The sequence below is a fragment of the Onychomys torridus genome, chromosome 8, assembly GCF_903995425.1.
Source record: "Onychomys torridus chromosome 8, mOncTor1.1, whole genome shotgun sequence".
Lineage (NCBI taxonomy): Eukaryota > Metazoa > Chordata > Mammalia > Rodentia > Cricetidae > Onychomys > Onychomys torridus.
The window spans coordinates 39,361,245-39,386,956 of NC_050450.1; the positions used below are offsets into that span (position 1 = coordinate 39,361,245).

At 44.3% G+C, this 25,712-nt stretch overlaps 2 protein-coding genes across 8 annotated transcripts; both read left to right on the plus strand.

The window, feature by feature from the left end:
• The first annotated feature begins 1,356 nt into the window (after positions 1–1,356).
• On the plus strand, positions 1,357–2,289 carry LOC118588375 (olfactory receptor 1D2-like). The gene has a single exon (XM_036194646.1). The coding sequence runs from the start codon at positions 1,357–1,359 to the stop codon at positions 2,287–2,289; it is 933 nt and encodes a 310-aa protein (XP_036050539.1).
• Positions 2,290–10,458: 8,169 nt separating this feature from the next.
• Positions 10,459–24,104, plus strand: LOC118589994 (zinc finger protein 354A). 7 transcript variants are annotated; one of them, XM_036197765.1, is made up of 5 exons: positions 10,459–10,481; positions 11,262–11,335; positions 12,174–12,300; positions 12,748–12,846; positions 21,970–24,104. In XM_036197765.1, the coding sequence occupies exons 2-5, from the start codon at positions 11,303–11,305 to the stop codon at positions 23,451–23,453; spliced, it is 1,743 nt and encodes a 580-aa protein (XP_036053658.1). In that variant the 5' UTR covers positions 10,459–10,481; positions 11,262–11,302; the 3' UTR covers positions 23,454–24,104. The 7 variants fall into 7 exon arrangements, with proteins under 7 accessions (XP_036053658.1, XP_036053656.1, XP_036053657.1 ...); XM_036197763.1 differs by having other exon boundaries at positions 10,463–10,581; XM_036197764.1 differs by lacking the exon at positions 10,459–10,481 and adding an exon at positions 10,599–10,943.
• Positions 24,105–25,712: the final 1,608 nt, after the last annotated feature.

Below are 25,712 nucleotides of genomic sequence, written 5' to 3' on the forward strand. Positions count from 1 at the left end.
CTTTTGTCAGCCTACAGTCTAATGCTGTAGGCAACCTTACTTCAGTTTCAGTGTGCTTTTACACACAAATGTAACAAAGAATGCAATGATCCAAGGCAGGTTGTTTGAGCTCAGAAAAACATGTAAATAAACTCCAGTAAGCACATACTAAATATCGACAGATCAGCCCCTTCCCAGAACTTTCTCAGACAGACCAATTTAAACACAATTGACTGGCATGTACTGTAGATTATATCTGGAAGCAAGGCGGAAGACCATATGCATATTCAGGGTACACTGACCAGATTGGGTTCTAGAGCTATATTCTGACATCCAGCAAGAGTAAACATGTTTTACAAATTGAATGTAAATGTTTGTCTCAGGAGGCACAAAATCACACCCAAGAACAATCCAGGGAACAGAATGCCTTTAAGGTAAAAGGCCCTCTGCCTTGTTCCCTGGAGCCTCTCCCACAGCTCTCCACAGCATTGTTCACTATGTATCATTCTCTTGACCGTGTTCCCACACTGTAAGATAAGGAGGGGTTTACCCTGTGCAGTTCAAAGCCTTGGTGCAAAGTCCTTGCCCTCAGCACATAGCATCTGAGAACCAATTCAACAGGGTGCTTGAAGCATGCCAGAGAAAGCCCAGCTCTGGGGTCAGACCATGTTGGCTTTGAAGTCCTTTGCCCATGCACCAGTCCCTTGGTATAAGCCTCAACAACTTCATCTGAAGAGTGGGCACAAGGAAAGAATTCATTTTATAAGATGGGAATTAGAAAAAAATTCCATGTAATCTCTAGTGCAATCGATTAAAAGGTGGTTATTATGGGCTAGAGAGATGGCGCAGTAGGTAGTGCTTGCCATAGAAGTACAAGAACCTGAGCTTGATGTCCAAAATTCACATTAAATGAACAAATAATCAAAGCTGGGCAGGCTTGCAATGCCAGTGCTGGGAAGGCAGAGACAGGTGAATTGCTGGGGTTCACCTGTGAGCCAGCTAAATAGAACTGGCAACTTCTAGGCCAGCAAGAGACTTTGTCTCAAAAAACAAACAAATACATAAGGGGAGAGAAGACACAGTGGGTATATGAGGATGTGTGTATCTTCCAGAGAACCCAAGTTCACTTCCTAGCATCCACATATGGCTCACAACCACTGTAACCCCAGCTCCAGGGAATACGATGCCCTCTTCTGGACATACACACACACACACACACACACACAGAGAGAGAGAGAGAGAGAGAGAGAGAGAGAGAGAGAGAGAGAGAGAGAGTTCTAGTACAAAGATCCTACATATGATCTGTGATCTGATTTTGAACATACAGTGAGTTCCTGCTGTCCAGCCTACCCCACCAGGAGCCTGAGCCCCTGTGAGATGTTCAAGAATGAGACGGGAGTCAGCGAGTTTCTCCTGCTTGGCATCACCAATGACCCGGGGCAGCAGCGAATCCTCTTCTGGGCCTTCTTGTGCATGTACCTGGTTACGCTGACTGGGAACACTCTCATCCTCCTGGCCATCAGCTCTGACCCCCGCCTGCACACCCCCATGTACTTCTTCCTTGCCAACCTTTCCTTTGTTGACATCTGCTTTACCACCAATCTCATCCCCAGGCTCCTGGCTAGCCACGTGGCTGGAACACGAACTATCTCTTACACCCACTGCCTGACTCAGATGTACTTTCTAATCTCCTTTGCCAATGTGGACACCTTTCTGCTGGCTGCCATGGCCCTGGACAGATTCGTGGCCATCTGCTACCCACTGCAGTACTGCACCATCATAACCCCCCAGCTCTGTGGGGGGCTGGCAGCCATCGTGTGGGTGTGCTCCGGCCTCATCTCCCTGGTGCACACTCTCCTCATGAGCAGACTGACCTTCTGCTCTCTGCTTCCTGAGATCTCTCACTTCTACTGCGATGCTTACCTGCTCATGAAGTTGGCCTGCTCAGACACACGAGTCAATCAATGTGTCTTCCTGGGGGCTGTGGTCCTCTTTGTGGCTCCCTGCATTCTCATTGTGGTCTCTTATGTCCGAATCACTATAGCGGTCCTCCAGATACCCTCTGCCAAGGGCAGGCACAAGGCATTTTCCACATGTAGCTCACACCTGTCCGTGGTCACCCTGTTCTATGGGACGGTTCTGGGAATCTATATACGGCCCCCAGATTCCTTCTCCACCCAGGACACAGTGGCCACCATCATGTACACTGTGGTGACCCCCATGCTGAACCCCTTCATCTACAGCTTGAGGAACAAGGACATGAAGGAGACAATGACAAGGTTCCTCAAAAGTGGCTTGAAGTCCTCTTAGCATGGGGAGTGCCAGCTTGGTGTTTGGATGTCCAAGATAGAAAGACACAAAGCCTGACGTTGGATGCCACCTCTACCCTGCTTCCTCCCACTCACCCACTCAGACTATTTCTAGAAAAGAAAAACATCCAGAAATTAGAATAGAATTTTACTATTGAAGGGGCACTTGAATCTCAGCTGTGGGGAACAGAAAATTCTAATGATGTCAAGTTAAACAACACAAATTTTATGGGTATCACTATTTCTATAATGATAAATCCAGAGTAGAAATCCAAAGCTAGAATCGAGGTCCCTTCCAGACTTCTCATGCCCCCAGGAATACACATTGATCCTAGTGTTTCCAAGATGGCTGCTGAGGCACCAGCCATCTTGTAGCATCCCATGTGAGGAGAAGAAAGTCAAAGAGAGTTCCCCAACAGCTTTCTGGAAAGCTCCACTTTGCCCCTTTGATGACATCTCAGTGGCCCTCAGAGCAGCCTGTGAGAGGCGATTGTTTTGGCCATTGCTGCTGTCATTTGGTCTTTGTGTTGTTTGTTTGTTTTTGTTTATTGAGACAGGGTTTCTCTGTGTAATAGCCCTAGTTGTCCTGGAACTCACTTTGTAAATCAGGCTGGCCTTGAACTCACAGAGATCTGCCTACCTCTGCCTCCCGTGGGCTGGGATTAAAGGTGTGCACCGCCACCGCCCGGTTTGTCATTTGGTCTTTTATTGGTTAGAGTTAGGCACATTGCATCTTAAAGTGAGCAGGAATCCCCTTCGAAAGGGAAGGAAAGGTGGGGTGACAAGCAGGGAGCAGGCTGGCCACACACCCAACCATGTCTCGCCACCGCAGTAACAAGCACGAAGCCCCATTGCTGTTTCCAGAAGTACAAACATGTTTTGGAAGTGGACTTCCTCTAGCCCAGGGGTTCTCAACCCTCCTAATGCTGAGATCCTTTAATACAGGTCCTCAAGTTGTAGCGACTCCAACCATAACATTCAATTGCTACCCCATAACTGTATTTTTGCCACTGTTATTAATTATAATGTAAATATTTGATATGCAGGATATCTGTTTGTAAACCCAAAGGGGTCATGACCCACAGGTTGAGAACCACTGCTCCAGATTGTCTGTGTGTGAAATTACAAGCCACAGATGGGACCCTACACTTTATTTTTTTTCCCCTTATATTTTTCTTTATCTAGGGAGCCTACACTCTTAAGGCCAAAGCCCTCAGTCCTAAACCTGAGTAAGGTACCTCCAGGCAGGGCCAAGAAATACAAGAAATAGATGAACTTAGGGGCCTTGTGACAGCTTTGTGGGAGATTAATGCTTTTTAAAATTATTTTAAAACTTTCGGTTCTGTGCATGTGCACATGTCTATGTAAGCATATTCTTATGTGGGCAAATGTCCAAGGAGGTCAGAAGAGGGTGCTGGATCCCTGAATCTGGAATTACATGTAGTTATGAGTTGCCTGACTTGGGAACTGGGACCAGAACTTGGATCTTCTGGAAGAGCCCCAAGTGCTCTCAAGAGCTCCTGAGACCAACTATTTAGTTTAGTTTTGTTTTTTTAAAGGGGTATAAGTTACATCTGCTGATTTCTTCTCTGTAGAAAAAGAAATTCATAGTGTTCAAACTTTGTTCATTGTATAATATTGATGTATCCTAATGTCAAAATGCAGCACCATGTTCTAAATAAAAGAGAGGTGATGAAGTGTTCTAGTCAAACATCAACATGACATTAAAACAGAAAGTGTTCACGTGTTCCTTTTTTGAGACACTGTCTAGCTGTGTAACCCAGGTTAATCTAAAACCAGTGGTCCTCTTGCCTCCGCCTCAGATCTCAGGGTGGAGGGAGAGGGTTGACTTCCAGATGTTGTCTCCCCCCGACCTCCACATGTATGCTATGGCAGGCACATGCCTACGATCATGCACACACATCATACCCACACACATACACACAACAACAATAATAATAATAACAAACAAAATATTTTTAAATGTGAAATTAAATCTTCCTCCTTCTTTCACTTCCACTTTTGTGTCCTGTGTGCACACATGATTTTATGTATCTGTATAAAATCTAGGAGTAACAGATGAAAGACAGCATGTGGTATTCATCTTTCTGAATCTGACTTACCTCATGTAGCATGCTTCTCTATGGCTGCATATATTTTCCTGCAAACAACATAACTCCATTCTTCTTCATGGCTGAGGAAAGCTAGTGGTTCATAGACACCACGTTTCCCTATCTGCTCTCTGTAACTTTGCTCCTGGGAACGGGGGTAATCGAGGGTGTGACAGGTTGGAGCCCTTGTTAGCATGGGCGTGTGTGGAAGTGCTCACCTCCATCAACCTCTGCAGACTGCTGCATTCCAGGGTAGACTGCCACTGGTCAGTCTTTTCTGGAGGGGTGTCTACTCTGTGTTTGTGTTATCTAGAGTCATGATTGGAATCCCAGCTCTTGGGAGGCTGAGGCAGGAGGATCACTGAAAGTGCAGAGACCAACCCAGGCTACTTAAAGAGACCCTGTCTGAGGAAAAGAAGGGGGAAAGTCAATCCCCACACACACTATACACACACACACACACACACACACACACACACACACACCTCCGCAGAATCTTGTGGTCTCTTGCTCTCTCTGGTGTCCATTTTTGGTAGTGCAGATCATTGGGTGCTGTCCCAGTGCCTGTCTTAGATACACACACACACACACACACACACACACACACACACACACACACACAGACTATGAGAGAGAGAGAGAGAGAGAGAGAAAGAGAGAGAGAGAGAGAGAGAGAGAAACTGGGACAATGAGGAAATGAAAAAAACAGGATCTTTCTCCCTCTCCTAGATCTTCTCTCTGCCCAGGTTTCTCTTTCTATGTATTCTCTCTGCCTGCCAGCCCCACCCATCCTTTCTCCTGACTTGATATTGGCTGTTTAGCTCTTTATTAGACCATCGGGTGTTCTAGACAGGCACAGTAACACAGCTTCACAGAGTTGAACAAATGCAACATAAACAGAAGTAACACATCTTAAAATAACATTCTACAAAGCACAATCATTCCTCCCCATCTTCCACAGGAGTCCCTGAATTTGGCCTAGTGTTTGACTGTGAGTCTCTGCTTCTGTTTCTGACACTGAGCAATGTTAATTTTACTTTTTTGGGTTCTGAGGCCTTTTTATATAGCTACAAACAAGGAGCCCTTTTTTTTTTTTTTTTCTGGGATGTAGTCAATTTGTTTTGAAGCAACTTGATCCTCCCCAGTCCTGGTTTTAAGGTGTGCTAGTGAGTCTGAATAGTTTTCAGGCTAAAGCTGGCCATTTTCTCCTCAAGGAAGCCCCTATTGCTTGCCAATCGAGTTCTCCGTGAACTGTGACATCTTCTAGTCTGGATGTTGGGTACAGGCATCATTCCTGACCCTCTGTCAACACCAGTTCTGAACCTCATGCAGCATGTGACATGTAGCAGTCAACAGTCCACTAAGTACATGGATGGCATCCTCTGCAGACCCAGGGGTCTATTTCAGTGTAATTCTGTTCTCACTACCACTTCCTCCTGCAGCCTCCAAGTGCCTTGGTGTCCCTGGCCTCTCACCTCCATCTCTTCCTCCACTCAGGAAGTTTTCGGGCCCCTCCTATGGTTCTATTCTGTGCCAGAACTGAGAACTCATCAAGGCAAGAAGCTGGGATACCTGGAGGAATCAACAATTTGCTTCATTCATCTGAAATCATCTCTCTAATCTTGTCCAGTGTTCAACATGAAGATGAACTTAGTTCTGTTATTTCACTTTGACTAGAAGTGGGAACCCAGATCCAGGGCCAGAAGTGGACACCCAGATCCATGGCCAGAAATGGAGACCAATTTCAACATTTCATTATAAGGTTACAGAGAAACAGTCTAAGGCTATCACCCAGATCCATGGCCAGAAGTGGACACCCAGATCCATGGCCAGAAGTGGACACCCAGATCCATGGCCAGAAATGGAGACCAATTTCAACATTTCATTGTAAGGTTACAGAGAAACAGTCTAAGGCTTAATTTATCTAGTAACCTTACAGGAACTACCAAATGATAGATATCCCCAAGACTGTGTAAGAACTGAATGGACTTCTGTGTAAATGTTAGATTTGAGGAGATTCAAAGAAGTGATAGTCTCATATGGCATGCATTCATTCACCTTTTGTGAAGCAGATGTTAAACTCATGGTCAACTTGTAATAGAATTATCCCTCAAGACTGGAGAGATTTGGTTACAGTAGTCTTAGAGTCTGGTCCCCAGTTACAATGGAGGACCCGGTGGAAGGAGGAGGCTAAGACCATTGAACTCGAAGTAGTTTTAGAGGTATGGAAATTTTGCAAGATCAACTTCTTGGAGAGAGAGATTATTATGATATACAAAGACAATCTTTATATAATGATCACATCCTGGTTTTATGCCACACAGCAGCCTTGAATGCTTGGGACAGAATTGAAGAAGTAGGAAAGAAAATCGAGTCATTTACAAAAGTTACACAGGGCCCAAAATCTTCACTGATTTCTTACAAAGATTAACTTCAACAGTAAATAGAATGATACCAAATTCAAAAGCTAGATAAATAATAATTGAATCTCTGGCTTTTGCAAATGCTAATGCACAATGCAAAATGGTAATTAGGCCATTAAAAGCAAGCACCTTTGGAGGAATGGATTTGAGGTATAATGAATATTGAATCTCATGACCATGATGATGCTTGGATAAGAGAAGTGATTTCCAGAGGTTTGAAGAAAAATAGTGTTGTCAATGTTTTAATTGTGGTAAACAAGATCACCTAAAAAGGGAGTTCCTAGAAACAACATTTTTTTTTTCAAGGAATAATTCCAACAGAACGCCTCTCCCTTCTGGATTATGCAGAAAGTGTGGCAAAAACAGACATTAGACTAATGAATGTAGATCCAACAAGGTTCAGACAAGGTAATCCTTGCCTTTGCCACCGGGAAATGCCCTGAGAGGCCTCTCTCAGGCCCCCGAGTCAAATTCCATTCAGTCCTTTCCTGTCATTGTGGAAGAAACTCCTTCCCAGAGCAATTAAAGAACCTAATGCCTATTGTAAAAAACCACACTGCTCTGGATGATAGAACAGCTTTAGAAAAAAAAAATTCAAGGAGAAACCAAAAATCAAAATTGATAAAGATTAGAACTGGAAACTCCCAAAGTTGGCGTTTGGGAAGGGTTTTGTTTTTGTCTTTTCAGGGAAATAAAAAACAACCATCATGAGGAATTTAAAGACCTTTGGACAAATAAGTATCCAAAGAAGAAAAGAGAGCTACCCAGAAAAAATTACAATGAAAATAAATAATCTGACCTAAAGCAATCTCTGAAGTCTCCAAAAAGATGATGGGATCCCACAATGATGACTTCACATGGACTATGATGAAGCTGTTAAACTGACAAACACCGCCTAAAGATCAGCTTTGGACTACAAACTGCCGAGAACAGTTTTGAGATGGCTAGCTGAGATGATTCAGCCTCACAGACTACTCTAGCCAGGACTTGAGACAAGCCCTGCACTTTCCCATTATGTAGAGATTGGACAACCAATGATACAGCTACCTCTCCCAGGACTTGAGAGTGAACAGCAGGATGGGGACAGTAGCTGGGACATCACCTAATAGGTGCTCAGAATGTGCATCATTTGCATTTAGCAGCACAGTTCATCATACAGATGGGAACAGAATAAATATCTAATTATCATGTGGGTGGCAGGGGAAGAGCATTTGCAGGGAACTGTGTCAAAGGTCACACTGAAGATAAGTCAGGCATCCAAGCTCAGGGACAGCCTCCAAATAAGGTCAGGCAGAGAGCAGGAAGCCGCTGCTGCGGGGAGGGAGTCTTCCATTTGTGCTGAGCTCGGAGAGCTGTCCGGACATGGTGAACTGCAACCTTAGGCAGCAGGATCTTCCAACAGTCTGGGCATGTGGCTCAGTGGTAGAGTGCTTGTCTAGCCTGTTAGAAGCTCGGGTTCATTCTCCAGTACCACCCCCAAATTAATTAACATAAAATGTTTTTACGTTTATTTATTGTGTGCATATGGATGTGTATTGCCACAGTGCATGTGTGGAAATCAGACAACTTGTGAGAGTCAGTCTCTCCTGCCACTGTGTGACTTCCTGGAACTGAACTTAGGTCATTAGGCTTGGCAGTGAGTGGTTACCCGCCAATCCATCTTGCTGGCCCCAATAAATAAAAATTTCTAACTTAAACAATTGCCTGTTTGCTCCTCTTGCAAGGGCCCTGTGATGATTAATATTGGTTGTCAATTTCATTGGATTGAGGGGTACCTAACAGCTTGGTAAAGCACATGTCTGGATGCATTTCTAAGCCTTAACCACAGAGGATTTGATCATAAGGGCTGGTACATAGATAATGACTTAATCCCTTGATAGATTGGATATTTCAACCAATTTGGGGGTATTACTATAGAAGGTGGGGCCTGGCTGGAGGAGGTAGGCTTCTAGTGGTGTCTTTGAAGGGTCTATTTTGGCCCCATCTCTTCTGATTAGCTCCTCTTTGCTTCCTGTACCATCAGATGCACAGCTTTCCTCTTCCTTGCCCTTCTTCTGTGATATTCTGCCTGGCAATGAACCTACATGCAATGGAGTCAGCCAGGTGAAGACTTTAAGCTTGCAAATTATGACCCCCAAATAGCCCTTTATTTAGAATCTTGTTTTTTCTCTCAAGTGTGTGTCATATCCACAAAAATATGACTAACACAGTTTCTCCTCTCTTGAGATGTTGCCTCAAATCTGTGTTTCATGCTCATGTGTCCAGCTGCCCTTCACCTAACTCTTCTTCTGTTGTGGTTGTTTTCTCATTACAGGTAAACCCTAAGTCCCCATCTAATCGTGTTCATGGCTTATTGTTTGATTATTGTCTTCTACAAACAAAATGTACTTCAGGATAATGGTATTTGTTTTATTCACTGGTGTTTTTCAAATAGCTTGTAATAGGGCCTGGCACATAGAAGTGTTAGAACACAGACCCTACAGCTGTCTTTCTCTTGTACTCTGAAAACTCAGACCCACTCTCCCTCTCTGGACTCAGAGCTGATATGTAACCTGCTGTGACGTTACAAGGCTCACAGGGTTGAGTTACTCCTTTCCTTCTCTCAATTGCCTGCCCAGCCCCCACAGACACCCCAAGACAATCTTGAATTATGACTTAGCTTACATCTAGAGCCTTCCTGCCTTGTCTTGTGACCCCTGGCACACAAGTTAGCTCATGTGGTGTGGAACACCTCCTTTCCCAAACCTATAAGAATAAGTAATTCCTGTCCTTGGAAATTGATGGGTCTGCTTTGCCCACCAGGGCTCCACCGTGGCTACTTGTGGCCTAATTCTAATAACTCTTGAAACAAGTCTTTTGCTATTCCACCAGCCAGTTCCCAAATAATGACATGGAGACTTATTATTAATTATGAAAGCTTGGCCTTTAGCTTTGACTTATTTCCAACTAGCTCTTGTAACTTAATTAACCAACATTTTTATTAATCTACATTCTACTACATGACTTTTTCTCTATCCCATCCTGTATGTCTGACTCTTTCCGAATCTGGCTGATGGCTCTCAAGTGCCTAGATTCATTTCAATTTTCCTCTCTGCCCAAGTCCCACCTATCTCTCCTGCTTAGCTATTGGCCATTTAGCTTTTTTATTAAACCAATCAGAAGGTGCCTTAGGCAGAGACACATCTTTACAGTGTAAATAAATATTCTGCAACAAACTTTTCTTCCCTCTTTTTGTTTATTTGAGGGAAAAGAATTGTAAAGACATTTGTGTGTATGAACATGAAATGCATGCACTTCCTGGAATGGTCAGAAAGGGGCATTGTATCCCAGTCACTGGAGTTACATATTGTGAGCAACCTGATACATACAGTGGGAATTGAACCCAGGTCCTCAGCAAGAGCAGCAAGGACTCTCAAACAGCTGAGCACCTCTCCAGCCCCACTAGTAACTTATAAAAAAGCTCTCCTACAGGGTACTTAGTGCCATCTTCCTGTGCACTGCTGGCTTCCACTAGAACTGTGCACCATAGGAGCCGAGCAGCACTCCCCCCCCCCCAAACTGAGGAACTTCAAATCCCAGAATCCTTGCATCTCGGAGTGGACTACATTTCCCAGAGGCCTCCGCGGCCACCGCCCTCGGACCCGGAGCTCTGACCTCCTGTGAGCCTTCGCGGGGCCCTGGGGCGTCTTTGGCGCGGTTCGAGGTGGGGGGCCGAGGTCCCCTAGGCTGAGTCCGCACGCGCGGCGGCTCTGAGCCTCGGTGAGGCGTGGCGGGAGCCTCGGGGGTGGGAGGAAGGTGAACGAAGGCCAGTTCTGTTCGTCCGCCAGGCGGGCTGGGCTGGGTTCAGCCCGGTACGGCCTCCCGCGCCCCACCGTCTACTTCGCGTCCCCGTCCGGGGAGCCGACCTTGGGCACGCGTGGGGACTGCAGGTGACCTGCTCCCCACGGCCCGGGCGAGCCCAACCCAGGCTATGTCTCGCGTGCCGCCCTCCTGTCCTGGGTCCCCTTCTGGAGTTTTCTCTGGGGATCTGGAACCTGACCCCTTGACAGCAGAAGAACAGTTGTGTGGGCAACTCGTGGGGAGGAGGAACACTGTCCAGAGCCGGTGTCAGATCTGAGCGGGTGCGTCCCTGCTGTGGCTACACTCCGGCCTCAGTTTCCTGATCTGAAGGGTCCGGGCAGTGCCAGCTGAGCTGTCGTGAACCGTGTAGGGTGATGCCTGGCACATGGGAGTCCGGTGTCACCCGAGTCTTGCTTCTGAAAATCCACGACAAGAGGAGTAGTGACCTGTCTGTTCCCTGATGCACACCCCCAGCTTCTGCTTCTCTCTCTGGAGTCAGGAGAGCCAGGCTCGGTTGATGTTGATGGGACGAGATGGCGCTTCTGAGGGGTGCGGAGCATCAGGTGCTACCTACCCTTGTCTTCCTTGTCTTCCCTCAGATTCGCCTTCATCTTCATCATCTCTCACCTGCAGAGAGAACATGGCTCCTGAGCGAAGGGAAGCGAGGTCTCAGGTAAGCGCAACGCCATTTCCCTTCACAGTGGAGGGAGTTTTTCTTTCCTGAGGGAAGTCCTTCCATGGAGTTCAGCCTTCACTAGGATTCGGAGCCCATGCCCTACTTGGAGGAGTTGTTTCCTCATGGCTAGTGGATTCCCTAGGGAGCACACCCCGTGTTCACAATTCTAGTCTTCTGTGTTTCTTGATAGACATACCACTGTTGCCTGACCATAGTCTGGTGTATGCCTACAAATTCCACAAGTAACATGCCGGGTGCCCTGGGACAGAGCAGACATACGTACTTGAGAAAATTCCTTTCTGGCCTGCCTCCCTCACTCGGCCGTGTTTCTTTCTTTGTCTTTACCAAGATAAATTATCTATTTCCTTTTCCTGACGGTCCGTGTTGCTCCCCAAGCCTTCTCCAGCCCATGGCGTTCTTTGTTTTTTCCACTTTACTTTATGGATTATACGTTTTGCTTGTACACTCCCTTTAATTGTTGTTTGTCCTATGCATGTATGTGGTCTGTGTTGCTCCCCAAGCCTTCTCCAGCCCATGGCGTTCTTTGTTTTTTCCACTTTACTTTATGGATTATACGTTTTGCTTGTACACTCCCTTTAATTGTTGTTTGTCCTATGCATGTATGTGTGATATGGTGTGCATGCATGTATATATGCATACTCTCATATGCTTGGTTGGGCATATCTGTGTGTGAGAAAGTGCATGTACACATACATGTACACATGCACGTAAAAGCCCAAGTGACTGTATCGGGTGACTTCCCCCATGGCCATATCTTTCGAGTCCGGGTCTCTTACTTGAACTCAGAGCTCCTCAAGTTGGCTTTTCCTCACAGGTGTCGGTGACGTTTGAGGATGTGGCTGTGCTGTTCACTCGGGATGAGTGGAAGAAGCTGGATCACTCTCAAAGAAGCCTGTACCGTGAGGTGATGCTGGAGAACTACAGCAACCTGGCCTCACTGGGTAAGGGAGTTGAGTTCCCTGTGGGTGTAGATGCAGAAACGAGACCTTAGCACCTCCTTCCCTGAATGAAAGTTGCGGCCATTGGGAAACCTTAGCAGAGTTTTGCCTTATGGTCCTACAAATGGGTCCTTCTAAACAAGTATTGGCATGTTCTTCCCACAGCAGGCTTGGAACTGCCCATGTTCAGTAGAGGAGGTGGCAGAGAGACGTTGCTTCCTGTGGTTCTTGGGTGCAGACATCTTCCTCACCAGCAGTCATTCTGTGCTTGTTTGTTCTGTCCGTGGAACCCCTTTCCCATTGCCTTTGCTAGAAGTCTGCATACTTTTTCTGCAAAGGGCCATATGGGGTAAACATTTTTAGGCTCACTTGATTTCTGCAACGTAAGAGATTTTCTCGGTCTTATATGGTTGCCTGGCTTTTAGTTAATGAGTTCATTTTATCTCCAAGCAAGATTCCCGTTTACCAAACCAAAGGTGATCTCCCTGCTGCAGCAAGGAGAGGATCCCTGGAAGGTGGAGAAAGAAGGTCCTGGAGACTCCTCTCTGGGTGAGTGAGTGCACAGGCCTGGCAGGTTCTTCAGGCACCAGTGTGGTGAATAAGGAGAGGGTGCAGCTTGGAGTGTGGGGTGGGAAACGTCTTCAGGTTCTCAATCCACAGGAAGTGATGGGGGCTGGGATGGAGCTGAGCCCAATGGTAAGAACACCTGCCTGGCACACGTGAAGTCCTGGGTTCAATTCCTAGCATAAAAAAACTCAACCCAAAACAAAACAAAATGAAAAAACAACCCAGTAAATTAACAATGAATGAAATAGCAGTGATAGAAGGGGAACTGGAGCTGAAGTCTGGCCCAGCTCCATGTTTTTTCTCCTAATCATGTCCTGAATGAATTTCTGGGATCTTTTCTCTTGTTGGTTGTTTTTGAGGAGGGTTGTGTCTTCAGAGATCATTTAAGAGGTATGTTGTATTTAAGGGATGATGAAGAATTCAGGCTAAGTTCTAAGTGTGTAAAGGAAAAGGAAATGAATGGAATGAGAGGGGAAGGCTACGCAGGGGTCCCAAAACAAGTGCCTTGGTGCAGTTCTGGGAGCCATATTCTGCATGTGAACAACTGGAAGTACTGGAAATGTAAATGACAATTTCGTACTCTTTGATATAGTGTTAGGAAAGCTAGTTCTAATCAGAACCATTCAGAAGTCTTTAGTAAAACAGCTAAAAAAAAACCTGTCCTTGTTCTGGCATCCATCACCACCGGTGATCGATACAGCTCCAGAGTGTCAAGTAGTGAGGCAAGTCTCAGAGCACTGTTGAGATACGTTACCACCAGGTTGAAAGAAAATTGTGCTCTTAAAAATTTTGTGTGTGTGTGTGTGAGTAGGAGCTCTACACACACCAGCACAGAGAGAAGGGTTAGGAGGCATTGTGTCCTTGTAGGATGAATCTGGAAAAGGGTCTTTATTTGTATATAATGTTTTATATTCAGGAAGTCCTCCTGTGACATGCACTGTGGCGGGTGGACTGAAAGTGAAGCACAGTCAGGGAGCCTAAGGGAGCTACTGCAAGAACGAAGGTAGAAAGCTAGTGGGGTGTAGATAAAGGCCTCTGCTTCAGGAGTCTAGAGAGACCCAGTTTGATGAGTTTGGGGTGGGGGTAGTTCTCATTTTAGATGTAAGTGAAGTACTTGCATATAGATCTCTGGTGGGGAATTCTATAAGGTTGGAATTCATAAGCGAGGTCAGAGCCCTTGAAACCTTGAGCTGACCAGGTGGGAATAGGATCCTGGGAAACTGTTTTTGCAAGATGGTTAAGAGAAAAGACCTTGTCGGCCTGCCCTGAAGTGACCTGAAGAGGGGCAGGAGAGGTGATTGCTGTGATGATAGAGACTTGGGGAAACTCCCTCATTGGTGAATCAAGACTCGAATCATGGGCTTCTGCTTGCCTAGGAGGGGAGAGGAATTGGGGCAGATCTGAGCCCTCAGGTCAGTCAGTGGTCCTGGGCCTAGAGAAGAGCCACATGACAGACCACCTTGTCCTCCCACAGCCCTTGTATTGTATGAGAGCATCTCTTTCTAGTCCAAAGTGACCACTTCTGAGATGGTAGCCACAGTTGTCTTTAAGTCCTCATTCATGTAGAAACTGCCAGAGGTTACCCCAAAGTAAGGGAGGGGATTTAGCCTGGGCAGAATAGACCTGCAGTTCAGTGCTGTCTTGGGAGAGTCTGAGATACCTGATGAAGGGGTCACCTGCCTTCCTCAGCTCTGAGGAAGAACTGAGTGGATGACTGAGGAGTGAAGTAATGAGTGGATATCAGAGCTGCTTCCTGCTCTGTTCTGTGCGAGGGTTTGACTGTGTAGCCCAGGCTGACACTGAACTCTAGATTTCTCCTACTTTAATCCCCTGAGTACTGGGATTATAAGTATGCTGCTTGGCTCCTCTTGAGGAATGGCCATCCTTTTCTCTCAAAAGTAGACTTCAGGTGGAAGGCCTAGGGATGCTCATGTGTCCATGCATGGCAAGCCACCATGTGCCTGGACTCTTTTTCAGCAGGGACTCACATACCACAAGCGCAGTTGAGGGACCTGCAGATCTGTTCCTGAGGTCATGATGTCAGACAGAACTCAATTCTGAACCTGTGGTTATGTTTCCCTTCAAAACTAATCACAGATAAGAACACAACAAAACCAGGCTCAGGTCTTCAGAGCACTGGCTGCCCTTGCAGAGAACCTTCAGTTCCCAGCACTCACATGGTTGTTCATAAACACTCATAACTTCAGTTCCAGGGCTTCTAATGCCCTCTTCTGACCTCTGTGTGCCCCAAGAATGAATGTGGTACACATGCAGGCACAGCACCCTTACATGGAAAAATGAATAATGAAAAAAATTTTAAACCAACAACAAAATGCACAAGTCAAATAGCTTTTGTTGTCCTCGGGTTTGTAAGTTTTAAACTGAGAGGTGAGAGGCCATGGCTCAGGGTGTCTATGTCTTACTTGGGTCTCTTGCTTAAGAACTGGCCCAAAGCCTAAGCAATGAGGTGGTGGTGCTTTCTCTGCATAACTACACTAAGGATCATGGGCACATTGCACCTGTGCATCGCGAAGGTTTGGCTCACATCCAAATGCAGAAATGTTCTGGAATTGTGGAATTTTGACATTTTTCAATTCCAGAAATGGTCTAGTAACCCTGTCTCCCATGAGGTCACTTCACTGCCTTGTCATGTCTTTGTTGTCTTTACAGTCAGCAGCTGTCAGAGTGCGCTCAGCTGAGGGGTAGTCAGCCGCAGTGTCAGCTGCTGTCATACAGTGAAGTCTCCGCAAGGGGAGCTTTTCCTGATTTGACACAGGGCTTACCACGGAGGTTAGCAACAGGCGTAGATCATCTCCTATTGCTCCCGTGCTCAAAACTAGTAACTTCCATCCCATGGAGCACAAGCCAGAGTCCTCAGTGTGGTTTTCACTGTTATCTCCTTCCATTCTGCCTCAGGCTTTTGTCCCTGACCTTTTCTATCTGCGCCTTCTCTTTTTCTCCATGGCGAAGTGCTCTTGTGATTGGCTTCCTTGTCTCTCACGGGTTTCTGCCTAGTTGTCAGTTTGTGGAAGAGGCTCCACTCATTTAAAACAGGGCTCTGTCCTCCATATTCTTCATCTCAGCATGCTTATTTTCCTTCCACATACCAAGTGCATGTGCTTGTGATCTGTCTCTTCCTTGACGTCTGTGTGTGGAGGCAGCTTGTTTCATTTATTTCATGTATTTGGAACATAGAGAATTTCTGCAATTGTCTTTACATCAGAGCAGTTTGGTTTATTTGTGGTGGACATGTGGAGAGTGAGACCACCTGCAAACAGTAGTGTGGGGGGGGGGGCGTCAGATGAGTCATTTTGACACATTTATGGATGAAATGATTGATGGCTGAGAATTGGCCTGGTTTCGAGTGGCCCTACTTCCTCTGAGACAGGATAGAGACCATCCTTGTGTTTTCTCAGTTTGTAGTGATGGCCACAGATCTGAGTAGATGGTAAGGAACATTTAGCATGTCTACAATCTAAGACTGACCTCAGTAGAAAGGGAATTGAAAATTAAGACCTTGGCGCTTGGGAGTTGAAATGGGTACAGTAGAATTGATGTAGGCCCTTGTAGCTAAGATGACTTACATTATAAACAGAATTCTCAATCCCCTGCTATCATTCTCGGAACCAGGCTTTACACATGCTTTCCGTTTCTGCTTGTATTGTCACCTTTTCTAATTCCCTGAGTCCTCTAGCTGGTCTCTTGTTTACTGCACTACTAAAAGAACTGTTTTTATATCACATGCTACCTCCATGTGCTGCAGTCAGAAGTTTTAGTCTTTGGGGGGCGGGGTGCGTGTTCATGTTCATTATGTGTATCTGTACATGGATGCCACAAGTGAGCATCAGATATTTCCTTCATTCTCTCTCTATCTTTTGAGACAGGGTTTCTCACTGAACTTGGAGCTTGACAATTTGGCTAGAGTAGCTGGCTAGCAAGTCCACCACACTCTTCCTTTTTTTTTGTTTTTTTATTGCTTTCTGGGAGATTGACTAAGGTCTTCATGTTTGTATAACAAGCCTTTCCAACTGTCTTAGTTAAGGTTACTGTTGCTGTGATGAAACACTGTGGCCAAAGAAATTGGGGGAGGCTTACACTTCCACATCACAGTTCATCATCAAAGGAAGTCAGGACAGGAACTCAAGCAGGGTAGGATGTAGATGTAACCGTCTTGTTAAATAAGAAACACAGAGCCAATTGCAGAGTTAAAAGCCAAGAGGTCAGAGCAATAGCTGAGAGCTGAAAACCTTACCCTTCACTGCTGCTCTGTCTTTCCTCTCTGCAAGAGGCCTACTTCCTATGTCCTATCTTTTTTTCTGTTCTGCCTTCTCATTGTTTGTAAACCCAGCCACATGACCTCCTTGTCACTGCCTGTCTGTACAGACCTCCAGGTCTTCTATGGTTGGTATTGAGATTAAAGGCATGTGTCGCCATGCTGGCTTATCCTTGAACACACAGAGATCCACCTAGCTCTGCCTCCCAAGTGCTGAGATTAAAGGCATGCACCACTACCGCCCAGCCTCTGCTATGGCTTGCTCTGACCCCAAGGCAACTTTATTAACATACACATAAAATCACATTCCAGTACAAATAAAATATCACTATAGTAGGAACCTGGAGGTTGGAGCTGATGGAGAGGCCACAGAAGAGTACTGCTTATGGCTCGCTCCTCATGACTTGCTCAGCCTGCTTTCTTATAGAACCTAGGGCCATCAACAGGGATGGCACCAATCAGGATGGGATGGTCCCCCTTACATCAATCACTAATTAAGAAAACACTTTATAGGCTTTCCTATAGCCCCATTTGTGGTGATATATTATGCATCCAAATAAAACTTATCTGGGGAACAGAGGGCAGAGCCAGCCACTAGATTAGACATAGAGGCCAGACAGTGATGACACACACCCTTAATCCTATCACTCAGACTCTGAGTTTGAGGCCACACTGGGAACAGAGCCAGGCGTGTTGGCACACACCTTTCTTCCTAATACTTGAGATCTCATGCCTTTGCTTGAGAAGCACACAGGCCTTTAATCCAAGGAAGTAAGATGTCAGGGCAGAAAAAGGTATATAAGGCATGAAGAAACAGGAACTCACTGTCTTGAGACTGAGGATTTCCTAGAGGTAAGAGCTTGTGGCTGGCTTGTTCTGCTTCTCTGATCTTTCAGCTTTCACCCCAATATTTGGCTCCGGGTTTTTTTTTTTTTTATTAATAAGATTTGTGTTATACCCATCTTATGTAAGCATTTTCTTAATTGAGATTCTATTCTCTCAAATGGCTGTAGCTTATGTCAAGTTGAAAAAACTTGCTCCTCTCTGGCACACCAACCAAGCCATACATACACCAAACACAGTCTTCAGGGTACTTGCTACAACTGATCACTTGTTCCTCTCTGGCTCCTGGAACACCATCCTCTCCCAGTTTTCTTCTTACATGTTTAAGAAATCTGGTGATTTCTTTCAGTCTTTGGCTTTAAATAGAATCTATGCTGGTGACTCCCACATGCCTATCTTCAGCTTTAACTTTTTCCCATATCTCTAAAATAACACAGCTATTTCAGTGCTTCCTTGTGTTTTCTTCTGAAGCCCCTTAGCTATCACAGACATACCTGAAACAGACCCCCTAGGACTTGCCATTTTTACCTCCCTCTTGGTAATTGGTGCCATAATTCATTTTCATGCTGGAAACCTAGGCATGATCTTAATTGCCCTCTTCCTTCTTAGTACTCTGTTAGTCCATTCATCTCAGTCCTGTTAGCAACTTCGTCTGGACCTTACCCTCCTTAGGACCTACACAACCTTCATCTCTGTGTTCTCACCCCTGCCCCTGTTCACTCTGTTCTCTGCCAACTCAAGTGAGCACCTGTTTCCCCAAGCATCCTATCACACTTAGTATAAAATTCCATAATCTTCACCAGTACTGGGGAAGCTTTGTATGATTTGCCTCTACCCTACCCTTTGCTCTTTTACCATTTTCTGCTGTGGAATGTTCTGTATGTTAATTAAATGTATTGCTCTGATTGGTTAATAAATAAAACACTGACTTGGGAGGCAAAGCCAGGCAGATCTCTGTGAGTTCAAGGCCAGCCTGTCTACAGAGTGAGATCCAGGAAAAAGCACAAAGCTACACAGAGAAACCCTGTCTCAAAAAACAACAACAAAACACTGATTGGCCAGTAGCCAGGCAGGAAGTATAGGCGGGACAGGGAGAGAAGAGAACTCTGGGAACAGGAAGGTTGAGGCAGGGAGATGCTGTCAGCCGCCATGATGAGGAGCTTAAAGTACCAGTAAGCCACACGCCACGTGGCAAAGTACAGATGAATAGAAATGGGTTAATTTAAGATAGAAGAACTAGATAACAAGAAGCCTGTCACGGCCATACAGTTTGTAAGCTATATAAGTATCTGTGTTTACTCAGTTGGGTCTGAGCAGCTTCGGGACTGGTGAGTGAGAGAGATTTGTCCTGACCGTGGGCCAGACAGAACTGGAGAAAACTTCAGCTACAATTTTCCCTTTTGTTCAGTGCATCCCAGGCACCACATCTTTGCTCTTTTCAAGTCCTCTGGACTTCTGTGTTTCCTGATTGCTTTGCCTAGGACTCTCTTCAGCTAGCCACATGTCTTCTGTTTACTTACCTGTTTGTCCCTAAATCCTCTCTCCTGTTCAGCACATACACATGCACACATATCAAAGTGTAAGTTTCTGTAAGGCTGGAACCTTGTCTTACTCAGCACATTCTCTACATTCCTTCAGACTGTTATCTAGCCATAGAATTACCTAGTGAGTGAGTGTGAATGGAAGGGTAGTTCTCTACACATGTAAACCAGTAGAATTAAACTGGACTGCTCCAGAAACTGCATCTAGTTCAGCATACTTGACAAGTAGCTAGGGGAGGGAGCTGATGGCAGATGTAGACAAATGTTCCCTTCACTGTGAGGAGGAACGTGGACCTCATCTATGAATCATTGGCTTTCTAACAGATCTAGGAGCCTGTGGCACAGGAAGGTATGGGTTTAGGAAGGATTAGCTGCTTGCAGTGTGGTGACTGAGTTGTTAGAGGGCAGGACTCAAAGATAGGAAAGTCGTTGGGAGACCACAGTAGAGACAGTAATGCATAGGAAACAAAATACCATTTCTGTGCCGGTCTTAGTCACTGTTCCAATGCTGTGAAGAGACACCATGACCACGGCAACTCTTAGAAAGGAAAACATTTAATTGGGACCAGTTTACAGTTTCAGAGGTTTAGGCCATTATGGTCATGGTGAGGAGCATGGCAGCTTGCAGTTAGACATGGTACTGGAACAGTAGCTGAGAGTTCTATAGCCTGGTCTATAGGCAGCAGGAAGGGAGACAGACAGACAGACACACAGAGAGAGAGAGAGAGACAGAGACAGAGAGAGAGAGAGAGAGAGACAGAGACAGAGAGAGAGAGACAGAGAGAGAGAGAGACTGGGCCTAGCATGGACTTTGGAAACCTCAAAGCTCACCTGTAATGACTGACATATTTCCCCCAACAGGGATCCCTCCTAATCCTCTCAAACAGTTCCACTCACTGTTGACTAAACATTTAAATCTATGAGCCAATAGTGGGGTGGGGCATTCTTATTCAAACCTTCCCACTTTATCTATGGAGAAGATGTGCATACAGTGCCTGACTGCTGTACTCAGAACTCTAGTAAAGACAAGGTGTCAGAGCTGTAGCCTTTCTTTACAAGAAGGTCTGAGGCAGTCAGTGTGTTAGACTCTTCCTTGCTGTGACAGATACTGGAGAAAGAGAAACCATTTAAATGGGGAGAGAATTTTTTGTCTCATGGCTTTAGAGACTTTAATCCATGGCTACTTTGTTACCTTGCTTCTGGGCCTGTGGTGAGGCAGGATGTCATGTGGGTAATGCATGAATATGACAGTCCAGAAGTTGGAGAAGAGAGGGACAAGATATACAAGATATTTCTCCAGTGACCTATTCTTCCAACAAGACCCCACCTCCTGACTTCCACCACCTTTCTATAATTCCATTGATTTAGGAGTCCATTGGTGATCCAATTTCTACCCTAAACCAGTCAACTAGTAGTGAGGCTTTTAATACATGAGCCTTTAGTTGACATTTCAGACTCAAACCATAACACCTGTATTGCTTGATGCATGGATAAGGCTACCTTTCCAACTTAGAGTTCTTGACCTTATGCCTACCTTGTGGCACTTCTATAGAATTAATTTAATAATGTCTTCTGTGTGAACTGGTTCAGAAATTTTAATCATCTGTGTTTGGTTTGGGAAGGCAGGTTCTGTGAGGGCTTGTGACTAATTCATATGAAATTCATGTTTAAATAATCAAGACTATTTGATTTTCTTCAAATTAGGAAGGTATAGATAGGTAAGAAAGATTTACTGAACAAGCCAGATGTGGTAGTATATGCCTACAATCTCAGACTTGGAAAGCAGAGGCAGGAAGATTGCTACAGGTTCAAAGCCAGCCTATTCTAATATAGTAAGACTCCATATCAAAACAAAACAGAAAGATACACATATATGGTACTATCAAGAGAATTTGTGAGAGGTAGAAAATGCTGATCTGTTGTTATATGTAGAGAGGTATAGAAGTGGTCACCTATAATCCCAGCATTCAGGAGGCTAAAGGTCATGAGTTTAAGGACACCTGGGCTACAGATTGAGATTCTGTCTTAGGAATCTGGCTGAAGGAATGGATCATAGATACTCAGAGTCAAGCAAGGATTTTCCACAATAAACTTTTGAATTGAATCTGAAAGATATTGTTGGCAGGAAACAAACAAGGGCAAAATTAGCAGATAATAATGTATTGTTATTGGATCTCTGGATTCTAGATAATGCATTTCCCAGCTCTTTGTCCCATTTAATCACCCTCTTGAAATGGGTTTGCTTTATTTTTTTTCTTCTTCCTACTGCTACTGTTCCCATCAATTATGTTTCTCTACTAACTCTTCTATTCCACCCTCAATATCTTTAACCACATACCAAGACTACGTAAGTAACTTTAGTATTTATTTATTCACTCTATATATCTTGTCTCGTAGTCAATTTTTATATCACAAGAAATATCTTTGGTTTCTTTTTTCCCTTTCTAGGATTGACGCACAGTCATAGATCCACTAAGTCAACTCAAACACAAGACTCTTCATTTCAGGAACTGATGATGAAAAAATGTAAAAGAAATGAACCTTTGAACTTGAAATCAGAAAAGCTTTTCATATATGAAGGCAAATTAGAGGAAAAGCGGGATAAGAATATTTTGACTATAGAAAGAAACCATAAAAGCAATGAATTTAGCCCAAAGTCACATAGAGAAAAAAGATCATCAGAATGTGAAAAACAAAACACTTTCAAGCAGATATCATATTTATCTAATCAACCAAAAATCACACCAGATAAACGCTATAAATGTAGTATGTGTGAGAAAACTTTTATCAACACCTCATCTCTTCGTAAACATGAGAAAAACCATAGTGGAGAGAAATTATTTAAATGTAAAGAATGTTCAAAAGCCTTTAGCCAAAGTTCAGCACTTATTCAACATCAAATAACTCATACTGGAGAGAAGCCTTATGTATGTAAAGAATGTGGCAAAGCCTTCACTCTCAGTACATCCCTTTATAAACATCTAAGAACCCACACTGTAGAAAAATCCTACAGATGTAAGGAATGTGGTAAATCCTTTGGCCGAAGGTCAGGTCTTTTTATACATCAGAAAGTCCATGCTAGAGAAAACCCTTATAAATATAACCCGGGTAGGAAGTCATCTAGTTGCAGCACATCCCTTCCTGGTCAACGAATTCATTCCAGAAAAAAGACCTACTTGTGTAACGAATGTGGCAACACCTTTAAGTCTAGCTCATCCCTTCGTTACCATCAGAGAATCCACACTGGAGAGAAACCTTTCAAATGCAGTGAATGTGGCAGAGCCTTCAGTCAGAGCGCATCACTTATTCAACATGAAAGAATTCACACTGGAGAAAGGCCTTACAGATGTAATGAATGTGGGAAAGGCTTCACTTCTATTTCAAGACTCAATAGACACCGAATAATTCACACTGGGGAGAAGTTTTATAATTGTAATGAATGTGGCAAAGCCTTAAGTTCTCATTCAACTCTTATTATTCATGAGAGAATTCACACTGGAGAGAAACCATGTAAATGTAAAGTTTGTGGGAAAGCCTTCAGACAAAGTTCAGCTCTGATCCAACATCAGAGAATGCATACTGGAGAAAGACCCTATAAGTGTAATGAGTGTGGGAAAACATTCAGGTGTAACTCATCCCTCAGTAACCATCAGCGAATTCATACTGGAGAGAAACCATATCGATGCCAGGAATGTGGAATGTCATTTGGTCAAAGTTCAGCTCTTATTCAGCACCGAAGGATTCATACTGGTGAGAAACCCTTTAAATGTAACATATGTGGGAAAACCTTTAGGCAAAGCTCTTCACGTATTGCACATCAGCGAATTCATACTGGAGAGAAACCTTATGAATGTAACACATGTGGGAAACTTTTCAACCATAGGTCATCCCTTACCAATCATTACAAAATTCATGTGGATGAGGACTCTTAAAAAAAAAAAAAAAAAAAAAAAAAAGTAAATTTGCTTGTGTAAAAGCCTTAAACCAAAGCTCTTCATAAAGTATGTGCTTGAGAGATGTAATAAACATAATGAATATGGGGGAAAAACAATCAACTAAATCCCATGGAAAAATTTTGTATAACAGGTAGGAGGAAAGTATTCAAGCCTAACACTTTAAAACATGACTTGAGAGCCAGCCATAGTGTTTTATACATGTAGTCATAGCTACTGAGGACACTGAAGCATGAGGATTGCCTGAGACTGAGTTTGAGGCAGCCTGAGGAACCTAGGGAGATCCCATCCCCAAAACTGAAGACCATGACTTAAGGCATTTGTAAAATGGTGCTTTTCTCTCAGAAGCAGTGTGTGCTGGATGTAATTGTAATCATAGGCATCTGAGTGAACAGGGGGGTGTGCTGGACTAAACTCTACACTGGTGATATTTTTTATAAAATTTTAATAACATCCCAAAGGGATCAAAGAAATTAACATTTTTAAGAAAAAGGGCCCAAAATAAAAGATTAAAATGAACTGTAATCTACCTCTTAGTCTCTGGAATTGATCATTTTATTTACCTGATTTCAAATGTTGTATGTGGATTTTATTAAAAACGGAAAATAAAAAAGCTGGTCTCTTCTGGTATTGCTGTGATTTGAAGCTATTCTACCCAATTATTAATTCTGTTCCCAGAGGTTTTTGTTGTTGCAGTTTTGATTGCTTTTAAAGTCATGTACTACTAAATTCTAGCTGTTATCCTGTGTGCTGTTGTCTAGGTACATTAAATATGAAAATGGGCTGTTATGGGGAGCTGAAGAAATGGCTCTGTGGTTAAGAAAATGTTTTGCAGTTTCAAAGCACACAAGTTCAGTTCCCAGTACCCATGTCAGGTGGCTCACAAATACCCCTATCTCTAGCTCCAGGGAGGTCTGATGTCTCTAATCTCCACAGGCAATTGTACATGTGCATATTAACACACAAATGCATAATTGATGCCTGGCCATCAATTGAGCCTTGTTCAAAGTGCCACCTAGAGAGATAACTGGTCAGCTGACTGTCTCCACGCACCAGAGGCATAAGAGCATTAAAGAGCTCCAGCAGACCTCCTAGGCTAGGCCACGGCTCCCAAGGAACCCAGAATGCATCATGGAGGTGATCCGTTTCTTTCCTGTTGGGCACCAAGCTTCTTAATGCTAAGGGAGTTTTGGGATCCCACCTCTATTTCCCTATTGTCAGGGTAGGGAGACTGTCTTACCCACCTCACCAGACTTTCAGTTAATGGGAAAAGATTTTCCAGCTAAGGTAGGAGCTTTTATTTCATTTGCTCCCTCCTTTTACCTCACTGCAGATCAGTCAGCAGTGCTTCCCATGCACAGTGACACAGGGCCCTGCTCTCTGCCTTGTCCCTAATTCCAGAAGAATGAGGTCTTACCCTACAAGCTTTTCTCTTCCCTCTTCTAAGTAACTACCATCAGATCTACCCAAGGACTATTAGATATATCTGTAGTGGGTAGCTGTTCCAGCTTTGCCCTGGAAGTACTACCCTCATTGAGGCTTTGGGTAGCTGTCACGCCTATGAGGCAGGACTGAGAGAGGAGCCCTTAAGACCCAAGACACAGATATGCTGGCTCTCTTGGTTCCTGGATCCCGGGACGTTGGAGGTAGATCAAGCAGAGTTCTCCCGAGAACACCACTGGTCTGCACTACACCTTTTCTGGACCCTGTAACCTATCCCTTTACTTGTAAGTTGCCCCCTCAAAATAAACCTCCCTTTTAACTACATGGAGGTTGCCTTAATACTTCCACCAATATATATTCAGGTAGTAAGGAACAGTAACAGTAAAAAGGTATTTATACCCTTAGACCAAAAGGGTCTGCACTTAGCAAAAACAGACTTTAATATAATCATCTATTACTATTAAATGTTCCCAGCAATTGATCACCTGTGTCTCCTAAATGCTAAACTAATAAAGGAAACAGGTGTGCCTTAAAATAATCTGTCTCTGATAAATCTTATCTCAGGTAAAAATTAAGAAAAAGCTTTCTCTCTCTCTCTCTCTCTCTCTCTCTCTCTCTCTCTCTCTCTCTCTCTCTCCCTCCCCCCGTCTCTGTCTCTGTCTCTGTCTCTCTGTCTGTCTCTGTCTCTCTCTCTCATATTAACATTAACCAGAGTACCAAACACTACAGTAGTCACCAGCCCAAGACATTAACTTGCTCATAGCTGCTTTTTTTTTTTTTAAGATTTATTGATTT

Excerpts from the sequence above, each read along its gene's own strand:
- LOC118588375 (XM_036194646.1), top strand. The coding sequence starts at position 1,357 with ATGTTCAAGAATGAGACGGGAGTCAGCGAGTTTCTCCTGCTTGGCATC.
- LOC118589994 (XM_036197762.1), top strand. The coding sequence starts at position 11,123 with ATGCACACCCCCAGCTTCTGCTTCTCTCTCTGGAGTCAGGAGAGCCAG. Across the intron at positions 11,336-12,173 it reads GAAGGGAAGCGAGGTCTCAG|GTGTCGGTGACGTTTGAGGA; the intron begins GTAAGCGCAACG and ends TTTTCCTCACAG. Across the intron at positions 12,301-12,747 it reads CAGCAACCTGGCCTCACTGG|CAAGATTCCCGTTTACCAAA; the intron begins GTAAGGGAGTTG and ends TTTATCTCCAAG.